The sequence below is a fragment of the Mustelus asterias genome, chromosome 17 (assembly GCF_964213995.1).
Source record: "Mustelus asterias chromosome 17, sMusAst1.hap1.1, whole genome shotgun sequence".
Lineage (NCBI taxonomy): Eukaryota > Metazoa > Chordata > Chondrichthyes > Carcharhiniformes > Triakidae > Mustelus > Mustelus asterias.
The window spans coordinates 11,059,367-11,074,081 of record NC_135817.1 but is presented as its reverse complement, the minus strand read 5'-3'; the positions used below and the strand labels follow the sequence as shown (position 1 = coordinate 11,074,081).

Below are 14,715 nucleotides of genomic sequence, written 5' to 3'. Positions count from 1 at the left end.
AAATCATATACAGAACCTCTGTCAGAGCAGGAGCAAGAGGGCTGTGAGCAGTTCTGGAGGGCACACAGAATGACACCGGGATTCCAACTGCAAAATTAGGAAATTATTTAGTAAGATAAAAGGTGATTTGATTAAATATTCAGGGGAATAGGTTGGGTAGATTGGGAGGAATTAGTTCAGCTGCTTGGGGGAATACAGGACTGAGGGCATTGTCTAAATCATAGAGTCAGATCACTCGGGTGAAATTAAGGAATAAATTCCCCCATACAGAGCAGTGGAAATCTGCCACTTTCTCTCTCTCTCACTCCTCAAAAAAGCTGTGGAGGCTTGGGGGGTGGGGGGTGGGGGTTGGGGGGTGGGGGGGTGCTGTTGGGGGGGTCATGTGGAAATGCCAAGGGTGACATTTGTCTTGTATTATTGAGGAATATGGAAACATGGCAGATAACTGGGGTTTAGGTATGTACCAACCATGATCTAACTAAACGGAGGAGCAAACTCCAAGAGCCTATGTAGCAACAAAAGATGATCAATAATCTACCCCCTCCCCCTGTCAACTTAGTTCCTCAGAATCCAGCAATTCACATTTATAAATTAAATTCTGTTCTGCTTTAGCCAAATCCATCTGTGCAGCAACTAAAATGACGAGGATTATTTGGGCTTTAGCATGGACCTCTGGATAATATCCTGAGCATGGCCCTTATGGTTTCACGGTGGCACAGTGGTTAGCACTGCTGCCCCATAGCACCAGGAAGCCAGGTTCAATTCCAGCCTCGGGTCACTGTCTGTGCGGAGTCTGCACGTTCTTCCCGTGCCTGCGTGGGTTTCCTCCGGGCGCTCCGGTTTCCTCCCGCAGTCCAAAGATGTAGAATCATAGAATCTTACAGCGCAGAAGGAGGCCATTCAGCCCAGTGAGTCTGCACCGACCACAATCCCACCCAGGCCTTATCCCCGTAACCCCTTGCATTTAGCTAGTCCCCCTGACACTAAGGGACAATTTAACCTGGCCAATCCACCTAATCCGCACATCTTTGGACTGTGGGAGGAAACCGGAGCACCCGGAGGAAACCCATGCAGTCACAGGATGTGTGAGTTAGATTGATTGACCATGTTAAATTAACCCTCTGTGTAGGTGGATTAGCAGGGTAAACATGTGGGGTTACGTGGGGATAGAGCCTGGGTGGGATTGTGGTTGGTGCAGGCTCAATGGGCCGAATGTCCTCCTCCTGCACTGTAGGGATTCTATGGAAGTCTATTATCTGGAGGGGTTGAGGGTTGCCATATCCCTGGTTAAGCTCCCCCCTGAGTTGAATTGACCATCATAAAACACATTTTAAACTTCTTAACTCCTGGCCCAGATGATTCAATACCACACATTTCAGAACATTTATCAACCATTCTATCAGAGTTGAGAGCTTCCTGTCTCTATCTAGATTAATATGTTAAAAAATGACATGTTAATAGAGGCTATCAAACCATCCAGTCAAATGCCCCATGTTTGACGATCTGGTAGCGATCAGTAAGATACGGTTTAACGTAGGCATCATTTGAAATCCCAGCTACTCACTAGAATAATAAAGTCACAAGATTCCATTGTTTTAAACAAACAAAATCAACTTTACTGTACAAAGTCAGAAAAATAAAATCATTTACAATATCTATTTTATACTCCAACCTTCAGAATTAAGGTAATATGAGGTAAATGTGAATTAACAGGCTAACTGTAGTGGAACACCTCACACTGCACATTAAATGACAGATGCAACCACGACTAAACCCTCAGATTTCTCAGCAAAGATGACCATTGTGAGTCACAATAACTTATTAAAACTCCTCCTCAAAAGTCACTCTGACTTGAACTGCTTCAATGGCTGCTCACTTCCCGATGGTTCGATCTCTTCTGAGACTGCGTTCCATGGGATTCACAAAGCTGCTCTCATACCTCTAATTACTGGCATAATTCTAGCTCAATCACAGGTGGCTAGATTTGGGTTTCTCCAAACTATAATCCTGGATTCACTGAGGTATAAAGGGCTCCCTAGGATACTTCTGAGCCCCATCCCTCTCCAAGTACAGAACCAGCAACCTTCCACCACCTTCTCAGTTCCCCAGGACATCTCCTAAGCTCCAACAGCACCAAATAGTTCTCAGGTCTTCTTTGTGAGCTGCAAACCTCACAAGGTCCAAACTGCAACTAACCCCCTTTCCCAGCAAACACGCAGCTAAATTGAAACCAAAGAACCTTCTTAAAATATACCCAACTCCATGATGACATAGCCTTTCGAGATCCACTGAATGCTTTTGATCTAATATAGCTCTAACTTGCTAAACAAAACATCTCTCTGGACTGAACTTCTTGCAAGCAGGGTAAACATATGTCTCTATTTCTCCAGGTATGTTAGCCTGCCTGCTATTTTATGGCTCCATCTCTTCTATTCTGACTCCATTAAGCAAACATAGGTAACTCTCTGAACTGCCATTTTCTTTTAGGCATTCTGACAATCTCTAATGGCCAGCATTTTAGTTATCTTGCCTTCAACACAACAAACTTGCCAGAACAGAACACGACCTCTAAAATATTAACATGACTCATGAAGTAAATATTCATCACGCATGTCACATGTTTTAAGGCAAGGATAGATACATTTTTGAACAGAAAAGGATTTAAGGGTTATGGTGAGTGAGCTGAGTCCACAGAAAGATCAAGCCATGATCTTATTGAACGGCGGAGCACGCTCGAGAGGCCAAATGGCCTACTCCTGCTCCTAGCTCTTATGTTCTTATGTTCTTATGCGTTCTGTGCTATCATTCAGACACTGCACGTCAGGATTATACTTTGCTCACCATAACGTTTTCAGTCATGTGCTGGTAGAAAACGCTGGAAATAAGGTTTCCTGCATCTTAAAACATACAAATCCAAGAGGCAATTTTCCTGCCCACTTCCTGAGGTGAAATCATATGATGTCCACAAGATACAGCCACTGTTTCAGGTTGTACATTATCGCACAGACGCTCAGCCCTACCTCCCCACTACCTTGCTCGACACCTCCATGGTTGCTAAGTTATCAGATGTTGAAGCAACTTCCAATACTGGATGAGGAGAAATTTCCTTCTAAATATTGGGATGAGTGAATGCATTGACTTCGATTTCCTAGCCACTGATTCCCTCCGACTGGGCACTTTACTGCCTTCTGAGCTGAATATTGAGTTCAACAACTTCAGCCCATGAATGCTGTCTTCCGTTTTGTATTTTTCTCCCAGTGCCAGCCTGTATCTTGTTCTCATGTTTTGCTTTCAGACAGCAGTGACTTTTTATTCTGCTATTAACACATTCTGCTATTTTACTTTCAGCCAGTGCTGACCTTTATTCTGCCATTAACACATTCTGCTATTTTACTTTCAGATAGTGCTGACCTTTATTCTGCCATTAGCACATTCTGCTATTTTACTTTCAGGCGGTGCTGACCTTTATTCTGCTATTAATACATTCTGCTATTTTGCTTTCAGGCAGCACTGAACTTTATTCTCCTATTTTGCCTACGATAGTTAATACCTGCTATTAACACCTGCTCTGGACCAATGCTTTGTCCATTTGCCACTACCATTGCCACTTTCTTGGCCTTTTGTTCCATGATATCTTGTCATTTAATTTCCCACTGCCCTCTAGCCTATGTCTGACCGTCCTTCCTTTTTGCTCCACCTGACCCTCCCTCTCCCCTTATCAACAGTATCAAACCAACCACCTTTCTACTTTTCTTCAGTTCTGAAGAGGTGTCACACTGGACTTGAAACATTTGCTCTATTGCTCCGTCCACAGACACTGCTAAGTTTTTCCAGCACTTTCTTTTTATTATCGCTGATTTCATCCTTCTGCCTGGCCACTGTCTGACGTCGAACTTGACAGTTTGCAAATCCTCATTCTATTTGACCCGAAGTTGACCCCATGTTAGTTCTATCACCCAGACAGCCTACATCCACCTCTGTGACCTTGCCAACCCTGATCCTGTCTCAGCTTGTCTGCTGCTGAGAACCTCATGCTTTCCTTTCTTACTGTGGGATTTGACTATTTCAAATCACTCCTGGCCAGTCTCCCACTCTTTGTAAAGCTGAATGCACTTAGAGCTTTGCTGCCAATTTCCTAACCTGTAGCAAGCTCCATTCATCCATCACCCCCTGTGCTGGCTGACTTACATCAGTTCTTAACCCAGCCACGCCTCCATTTTCAAAACTCTCATCCCTCATATTAAGTCCCTCCATGGCCTCATCCCTCCCTGTCACTGTAATCCCCTCGAGCTCTGCACCGCACACAAACTACAAAGGTTTGTGAACGTAGCCCAGTCCATCATGCAAACCAGCTCCCCATACATTGACTTTCCTCGACAAAGCAGCCAGCATAATTAAGGACCTCACACGCCCCGGACATTCTCTCTTCCACCTTAATTCCACATAAATGCAGCGTGTTGTTGTCCAGCAGTACCAGCTCTCCACATGACCCTATGGGTGGCACGGTGGCACAGTGGTTAGCACTGCTGCCTCACAGCGCCAGGGACCCGGATTTGATTCCGGCCTTGGGTCACTGTCTGTGCAGAGTCTGCATGTTCTCCCCGTGCCTGCATGGGTCTCCGCCAGGTGCTCCAGTTTCCTCCCACAGTCTGAAAGACGTGCTGGTTAGATGCATTGGCCTTGCTAAATTCTCCCTCAGTGTACCCGAACTGGCGGCGGAGTGTGGCGACAAGGAGATTTTCACAGTAGCTTAATTGTCGTGTTAATGTAAGCCTCTTGTGACAATAATAAATAAACTTTGAACCATAAGCGAGGGGGCTAATGGAATGCACCCAGAGAGTGTCGTTGCGGAGTGTGAATCTGATTGAACCTGCATGTCTCTCACTGGCCCGGTATCTGATACAGGTGTCTCTGCGTTCTGTTTAACTAGAACCGAGTGGGTGGCGAATGGTCTGCCTATTACCAAAATATCTCGGAGCAATCCAGCAAGTTCAACATCGCTAAGATAAAGGACAAAAAAATCAAACTGCAGCTTCAGATGCTTCAGGACAAAGGATCTGGGGTTTTATCCCCTCAGGAATCGAGACGTGTAAGTGACAAGCCAAATATTGACTCACTGATCTGCCACAGGGAACTTTGAACCAGTTTCAGGATTAGTGGAAATACTCAGAGATATGGCCGAGCACCAAACTTTAAATCACCTTCAACTACTTCAGATAAAAGCACAATCTCCTTTTAGATGCTGCTTAAGAGGTCAAATAGTTACAATAAAGATTAAACACTGATCCCTTTCCCTGGTCAAGTAACATCGACAGCAAGACCATTTATCAATTCAATACATGGTAGTGGGTGCTGGGTGGGCAGTGGGTGCTGGGTGGGGGACGGGTGCTGGGTGGGGAGAGGGTGCTGGGTGGGGGGGTTGGGTGCTGGGTGGGGAGATGGTGCTGGGTGGGGAGTTGGTGCTGGGTGTGGAGAGGGTGCTGGGTGGGTAGTGGGTGCTGGGTGGCGAGTGGATGCTGGCTGGCGAGTGGGTGCTGGTTGGGGAGAGGGTGCTGGGTGGGGAGAGGGTGCTGGGTGTGGGGTGGGTGTTGGGTGGGCAGTGGGGCTGGGTTGGTGCTGCGTGGGCAGTGGGTGCTGGGTGGGCAATGGGTGCTGGGTGGGGGGGGTGGAGGGTGGGTGCTGGGTGGGCAGTGGGTCCTACGTGTGTGAGGGTGCTGGATGGGCAGTGGATGCTGGGAGGGTGCTGGGTGTGTGTGGGTGCTGAGTGGGTGCTGGGTGGGCAGTGGGTGCTGGGCATGTGTGGGTGCTAGGTGGGTGCTGAATGGGGAGTGGGTGCTGGGTGGGTGCTGCATGTGTGTGGGTGCTGGGTGGGTGGTGGGTATGGGGTGGGTGTGCGATGGGTGCTGGGTGGGTGCTGGGTGTGTGTGTGGGTGCTGGGTGGGCAGTGGTGCTGGGTGGGCGGTGGGTGCTCGGTGGTGATGGGTGTGGGGTGGGAGTGGGGTGTGTGTGGGTGGTGGGTGGGTGCTGGGTCTGTGTGGGTGTTGGGATAGGTAGCGGGTGCTCGGTGGGTGCTGGGTGTGTGTGGGTGCTGGGTGGACGGTGAGTGCTCGGTGGGTGCTCGGTGGGTGGTGCGTGCTGGGTGGGCAGCGGGTGCTGGGTTTGTGTGGGTGCTGGGTTGGGGGCGGGATGGGCGGAGGGTGCTGGGTGGGCGGAGGGTGCTGGGTTTGTGTGGGTACTGGGTTGGGGGCGGGATGGGCGGAGGGTGCTGGGCGGGCGGAGGGTGCTGGGTGGGCGGAGGGTGCTGGGTGGGGGGGTGGGTGCTGGGTTGGGGGCTGGATGGGCGGAGGGTGCTGGGTGTGGGGTGGGTGCTGGGTTGGGGGCGGGATGGGCGGAGGGTGCTGGGTGGGCGGAGGATGCTGGGTGGGCGGAGGGTGCTGGGTGGGCGGAGGGTGCTGGGTTTGTGTGGGTGCTGGGTTGGGGGCTGGATGGGCGGAGGGTGCTGGGTGTGGGGTGGGTGCTGGGATGGGTGCGGAACAGGTTCGGGGTGTTTGGGGACAGAATGGATAAGGATGAAGTTGAAAGCTGTTCCTCCCAGCCCACACGGACCGCGGAGAAAGGTCTTTCTGAGCCTCTTGCCCCCGGCTCCCTCTCACTGATGGGTTTCCTGACCCTGGGGAAGCCACACTGTGACTCACCCTGTGACCGCCCTGCGTTTCTAACGTGTCTGCCTCTCCATGCTGAGACACCCCATGCCACGAAATGGAAGCAGCTATACATAATGTGTTGCTAATGGACCCACACTTGTCCACTTTTAAACCACACCCACCCCGACTCCTGCGACACTTGACTGCCCACCAGGGCTGGGAGTGGGGATAATGTCGAGCTTATTTGGAGGAGGGAGTGCCTGAGGAAACGGCAGCTTTCTGGTTAATCTGGCATGTCCCTGGGGAATGGGAGAATACTCATTGTCTTCTCATTGCTCTGATTACAGCTGAACCAAATTCAGAATGAAATGGTCTCTATCTACAGCACTGGGATAGTCTGCGATCCAGCGGAACCCTCGCACTGTATGGAACTGGAGCCAGGTACCGCATACAAAGCTCACTTCTCACTACACTCCCAGATACACTGCTCACATATCACTCACACACACACACTCACTGACACACACAAACACACACACTCACTGACACACACACGCACACACACACACACACACTCACTGACACACACACGCACACACACACACACACTCACACGCACACACAAACACACACACTCACTGACACACGCACACACACATACACACTGGCACACACACACACACACACACTCAATGACACACACACACGCACACTCACTGACACACACACACTCACTGACACACACACACTCACTGACACACACACACACACACTCACTGACACACACACACTCACTGACACACACACACACACACACACACACACTCACTGACACACACACACTCACTGACACACACACACACTCACTGACACACACACACTCACTGACACACACACACTCACTGACACACACACACACACACACACTCACACACACACACTCACTGACACACACACACTCACTGACACACACACACACACTCACTGACACACACACACACATGGAAGCAGCTATACCTAGTTTGTTACTAATGGACTCACACTTATCCACTTTTAAACCACACCCACCCCGACTCCTGTGACACTCGACTGCCCACCAAGGGCACACTGACACATAGACATACGTGCACACACACAACATACGCGTGCACACACACTCACTGACACACACACACAAACAGTCACACATGCACACTGACACAGACACTCACACACTGACACACACACTCACTGACATAGACACACACACACACAGACTCACGTCATGCACTCACTGACACTCACACACTAGCACACACTCACTGAAACACACACATACACGCAAACACACTGACATACACACACCCACTGACACACATACAAACCCTCACTGACCCGCACTCACTGACACACACACGCACACACACACTCACTGACACACACACGCACACACACACACACACTCACTGACACACACACGCACACACAAACACACACACTCACTGACACACGCACACACACATACACACTGGCACACACACACACACACACTCAATGACACACACACACGCACACTCACTGACACACACACACTCACTGACACACACACACTCACTGACACACACACGCACACACACACACACACTCACTGACACACACACGCACACACACACACACACACTCACTGACACACACACGCACACACACACACACTCACTGACACACACACGCACACACAAACACACACACTCACTGACACACGCACACACACATACACACTGGCACACACACACACACACACTCAATGACACACACACACGCACACTCACTGACACACACACACTCACTGACACACACACACTCACTGACACACACACACACACACTCACTGACACACACACACTCACTGACACACACACACACACACACACACTCACTGACACACACACACTCACTGACACACACACACACACACACACACTCACACACACACACACTCACTGACACACACACACTCACTGACACACACACACACTCACTGACACACACACACTCACTGACACACACACACCCATGGAAGCAGCTATACCTAGTTTGTTACTAATGGACTCACACTTATCCACTTTTAAACCACACCCACCCCGACTCCTGTGACACTCGACTGCCCACCAAGGGCACACTGACACATAGACATACGTGCACACACACAACATACGCGTGCACACACACTCACTGACACACACACACAAACAGTCACACATGCACACTGACACAGACACTCACACACTGACACACACACTCACTGACATAGACACACACACACACAGACTCACGTCATGCACTCACTGACACTCACACACTAGCACACACTCACTGAAACACACACATACACGCAAACACACTGACATACACACACCCACTGACACACATACAAACCCTCACTGACCCGCACTCACTGACACACACGCACTCACTGACACACACTCACTGACACACACTCACTGACACACTCATGTACACACACACTCACTGACACACACACTCATGTACACACACACTCACTGACACACACACATGCACTCACTGATACACACACACTCACATACACACTCACACACACTCACAACAAGCACTCACTGACACACACTGACACATTGGCACACATTCACTGACACACACACACACACTGACACTCCCTCAGTGCTGACTCTCTGACAGTGCAGCACTCCCTCAGTACTCACCCTCTGACAGTGCAGCACTCCCTCAGTACTGACCCTCTGACAGTGCAGCGCTCCCTCAGTACTGACCCTCTGACAGTGCAGCGCTCCCTCAGTACTGACTCTCTGACAGTGCAGCACTCCCTCAGTACTGACCTTCTGACAGTGCAGCACTCCCTCAGTACTGACTCTCTGACAGTGCAGCACTCCCTCAGTACTGACCCTCTGACAGTGCAGCACTCCCTCAGTACTGACTCTCTGACAGTGCAGCACTCCCTCAGTACTGACCCTCTGACAGTGCCGCACTCCCTCAGTACTGACCTTCTGACAGTGCAGCACTCCCTCAGTACTGACTCTCTGACAGTGCAGCACTCCCTCAGTACTGACCCTCTGACAGTGCAGCACTCCCTCAGTACTGACTCTCTGACAGTGCCGCACTCCCTCAGTACTGACCCTCTGACAGTGCAGCACTCCCTCAGCACTGACCCTCTGACAGTGCAGCACTCCCTCAGTACTGACCCTCTGACAGTGCAGCACTCCCTCAGTGCTGACCCTCTGACAGTGCAGCACTCCCTCAATGCTGACCCTCTGATAGTGCAGCTCTCCCTCAGTGCTGACCCTCTGACAGTGCAGCTCTCCCTCAGCACTGACCCTCTGACAGTGTGACACTCTCTCAGTACTGACCCTCTGACAGTGCAGCACTCCCTCAGTACTGACCCTCTGACAGTTCAGTGTTCTCCCGTTGCAGTGTCACTCTGGATTAAGTGCTTAGTCACAGTCGGTGATTTGTAGAATGATTTGACTGCAAAACCTTCAGAGGCACATGTGTTGACATTAAATCATGCTGGCTTGATAGTCATTACATAACAGCAGAATATGGGCCCTCAGCATCACTACATAAGGGAGCATGATTGGATATAAAGTGGGTTGGGTGATAGGATACAGAGTGGTGGTGAATAATAGTTTGTCAGACTCTGAGTGGAAGTTTTGTAGTGGGGTTCCCCATGGTCGGTAACCTCTGTTTTTATTTGTATAAATGTCCCCGTCTTGGTTGTACAGGGAACAATTTCAATATTTGCAATTCGCGCAAAACTTGGGGGTCTTGTGAACTGTGAGGATAGTGTTAAACTTCAAAAGGACATAGACAGGCTGGAGGATCGGGTGGACAAGTCATAGATAATGCGGAAGAGTGTGAACTGATTCATTTTGGTAGGGGGAATGAGAAGGGGCAATATAAAATAAACAGTACAATTCTAAAGCGGCTGTCAGGAATAGAGTGACCTGCCTGTATCTGGACAAATCATAGAAGGGCTGGCTGAGGGAGTGGTTCATAAAGTATAGCACATCCTGGTCTTTGGCAATTGAGGAATATTGTACTAAAGTGAGTAAATTATGTTAAACTCTATAAAACACTGGTTCAGCTGGATCAGGGGTATTGCTGCCAGTCTGGACACCAGACTTTAGGAAGGGGCGGCACGGTGGCACAGTAGTTAGCACTGCTGCCTCACAGCGCCATGGACCCAGGTTCGATTCCCGACTTGGGTCACTGTCTGCGCACAGTCTGCACGTTCCCCCTGTGTCTGCGTGGGTTTCCTCCGGGTGCTCTGGTTTCCTCCCACAGTCCAAAGATATGCAGGTTAGGTGGATTGGCCATGCTAAATTGCCCCTTAGTGTCCCAAGATGTGTAGGTTAGGCGGACATGCCATGGGAAATGTGTGGGGTTACGGGGTTTGGGTGGGGGGGTGAGGGCCTGGGTAAGATAGTCTGTCAGGGAGTAGGTGCGAACTCAAATGGCCTCATCTGCACTGTAGGGATTCTCTGATTCGATGATCCAGTGATTCTAAGACAATCGTCAATGATCCGTCTCCAGAAGCTACTAATGATCGTAGACTGGAGCATGGTTTTGATTGTGAAGAATAATTTGTCAGCTCGCCTGTCCTTTGATGCCTTTACAAGACTCTGCATCGCTGTTGCTTTTATTCAGGGTTGACCGTGATAATGGCGGATAGCAAGGACTACAACGAGCGACTCTGGGCCTGGGAAGGCTGGCGAGTAAATGTGGGCAAAAAGCTGCGGCCACTCTATGAAGGATATACAGAGTTGAAGAACAAGGCAGCAAAAATGAATGGTAACAGAGACAAACACTTATTTGAGTCTTTAGGCATTTGTGTGAGGAATCCGAGATTTAACATTGGCTGGTTTGTTTGCTCCGAAGGCTATAATGATTATGGTGATTACTGGAGGGGAAATTATGAAGCTGATGATGTTGGGAAATATGCGTACAGTCGAGAAGATCTTCTGAGGGATGTGGAAAGTCTGCTTCACGAGGTTAAATCCATTACTTATCTTTAACACTTTCTCTGCCAATACTTATTCACGCGTGTGATTCTGAAAAGCTTTGATTCACCTGACACCAGCGTTCACTGAAGCTACAAACATCTCTAAACAAACAAATATACTGACTGTATTGAGTATGTGGAAGCTTTGTGTTTTAGGCCTGGGAGAGATGCAGAGATGACACACCAGTTACTATATGTGAATGGAACTGTGTTTACAAATGTTTACTGCACCAGTTTCTAGCTTATTGTTTTTATTTCCCGCTCCCGCTAAGCACGCCCTGGCTTTACAAACAACACCCAGAACAGGGAAGAGTCAAAAGACACATACAAGCTGAAATCTTGCTGCCATTCATGCCGGCGGGATCTTACAGTCCCACCAATGGCGCACTCCCGCCACGGGTTTCCTGGTGCCAAGAAGGTGTTCAACAGGAATCCCCATTGACAACAGCGGGCACCATAAGATCCCACCACCAGTGAGTGGCACCACCTCCCGCCAGTGAGTGACACCACCTCCCAGTGGCACCACCTCCCGTCAGCGAGTAGCTCCGCCTCCCGCCAGTGAGTGGCACCACCTCCCGCCAGTGAGTGACAACCACCTCCCAGTGGCTCCATCTCCCGCCAGCGAGTGGTTCCATCTCCCACCAGTGAGTGGCTCCATCTCTCGCCAGCGAGTGGCTCCACCTCCCACCAGCGAGTGGCTCCACCTCCCACCAGCGAGTGGCTCCACCTCCCACCAGCGAGTGGCTCCACCTCTCACCAGTGAGTGGCTCCACTTCTCGCCAGCGAATGGCTCCACCTCCCGCCAGCGAGTGGCTCCACCTCCCACCAGTGAGTGGCTCCACCTCCCACCAGCGAGTGGCTCCACCTCCCACCAGCGAGTGGCTCCACCTCCCACCAGTGAGTGGCTCCACCTCCCACCAGCGAGTGGCTCCACCTCCCACCAGTGAGTGGCTCCACCTCCCACCAGCGAGTGGCTCCACCTCCCACCAGTGAGTGGCTCCACCTCCCACCAGCGAGTGGCTCCACCTCTCACCAGTGAGTGGCTCCACCTCCCACCAGTGAGTGGCTCCACCTCCCACCAGTGAGTGGCTCCACCTCCCACCAGCGAGTGGCTCCACCTCCTGCCAGTGAGTGGCTCCATCTCTCGCCAGCGAATGGCACCACCTCCTGCCAGTGAGTGGCTCCATCTCCTGCCCAAAACACACCACAGAGGGGGAGGAAAGTCCCGCCCGTATCAGACACGGAACAATTGAACAAGTGAATACTATGGTTATCCCGGCGGAGCGGAAATCTGGCTGGATTCTGGAAGAAGGTCTTTGTTTCTGGGTGATGCCAGGTTCACCAGCTTTTTGTCTTACTTTAAACAGAAAATTGTAACCGGCGATGGCGGGGAGGGGGGAGACATTTCCTGCTTTCCCAACCCCCAACATCTCAGCAGAAGTTTGTAGGTCTATCCACCTGCATGGAGTGTGTAGCTGATCAGGGCCCTCATTAAGGGCCAAATAAAGTCCAAATAATGAAGACATGGTGGATTTATTTTGTGCGCCATGGAGGTCACATCTCCCCAGCCCACAGGAAGCTCACCCACCAGGGTATTCCTGGCAGTGTGCCCACGCAGTATGGGCACACCCCCCCATCCCCAACACCTCCAGACCCATGGTTTTGTAATGGGTCCTTAGGTGGTCCCTACTTAGCCACCCAAGGGTGCCAATTGACCAAGGGGTGGGAAAATCAACCCCTGCATCACGTGTCCATATGGTCGCCAATACTCTATCAGAGAATGGGAATGTTACAGGAGTTCTGCGGGTGTGTCATGTTGGTTTCCAAACTAACCACGGTCTGGATTGAAAGTATTGATGCAATGCTGAATCATGTTATATATTTTACTGCGTGAGCCTTCTGGTAATTGATTAATCTAACATTACCAATAATGTGTTCCCATGGCACCATTAGATAATGCCGCTTTACAAGGAACTCCATGCGTATGTGAGAGCAAAACTCAGAGATACCTTTGGAGCAGAACGTATCAGCCCGACAGGATGTCTCCCCGCTCATTTATTGGGTAAGCTTGTTCCAAGGTGCTCTCCACACTCTGGCAAGTTCCTGCTTCCTGTATCAGTAGCGTTTGGCAGAATAACCGATGTTCTTGTATATACTTCACCCATTTACAACCCTACCACAGACCCCTGTGTGAGGACACTGTCCGAATTCGGGTTAGAATTGCTAGTAATCCAAGATTGGCAAGAAATTATTAGATTTAAAACAACGTTATACAGAACGGTCTGTTCGATTATCTCCACTGTCTGTATCCACCCCATGGCCAGTCCATATGAGATGGTGCAGACAGAGTCAATGTGAAATTCAGACACTAACTGAATACCACTATGTGAAGAGACAGATCCTCAGCTTCTGATTGTTGCATTTTTATTATGATAGAAAGGCACCACTCACTCATGAGGGATTGGGTAAACATGCTGTGGGTTCATCTGTTAATGCTAGTCACATGTGAACAGATACACACAGATAGAAAGTTTGAAGACATGTGAGTTGCAGAACTGTGCGTGTGTGTTCTGCTGAAAGTGGAAGTGAAACTAAAACTGGATGGCATGACACACTTCCTTTCTAGTGATGTCATGCTCCGATCGCTTCCAAGCATATTACAGCACTTTTCCTTGCACACTGCTGGATTTACGTTGAGCAGGGTGTCTCAGGGTATTTTTTGGTCCATCTGTTCGCAGCTCTGGCCTGATTCTTTGTACAGGATGTCTAAGATCAAATGGGGGGCAGGGGGCAGGGTGGTGGGAGGTGGTGGCATGGGGGGGGGGGGAGGGGTTTGTCTGCTGAACTGCCTGCACACATTCAGACAAACCATGAGGTGTCCAATAGTGAACATGAGATCTTTAGCCACATGTGAGCACTACAGACTGTTTCAACTTGCAAACGACCATTTACATTGACAGCTGCCCTTTTTAAATTAGAAAGGGCATTTTTTTTAAATAATTGGGACGTGTCCTCCTTGTGTTTGTGCTGATTGGT

The 14,715-nt window shown here is 50.0% G+C and overlaps 1 protein-coding gene across 1 annotated transcript in view; it reads left to right on the top strand.

The window, feature by feature from the left end:
* The window catches only part of ace2 (angiotensin I converting enzyme 2), a 66,497-nt gene that overhangs the window by 5,725 nt on the left and 46,057 nt on the right, over window positions 1–14,715 (top strand). The window contains exons 2-6 of the mRNA XM_078232268.1: window positions 4,931–5,089; window positions 6,992–7,085; window positions 11,325–11,468; window positions 11,556–11,668; window positions 13,633–13,741. Coding sequence (XP_078088394.1) covers window positions 4,931–5,089; window positions 6,992–7,085; window positions 11,325–11,468; window positions 11,556–11,668; window positions 13,633–13,741 — 619 coding nt within the window. The remainder of the gene's footprint in view (window positions 1–4,930; window positions 5,090–6,991; window positions 7,086–11,324; window positions 11,469–11,555; window positions 11,669–13,632; window positions 13,742–14,715) is intronic.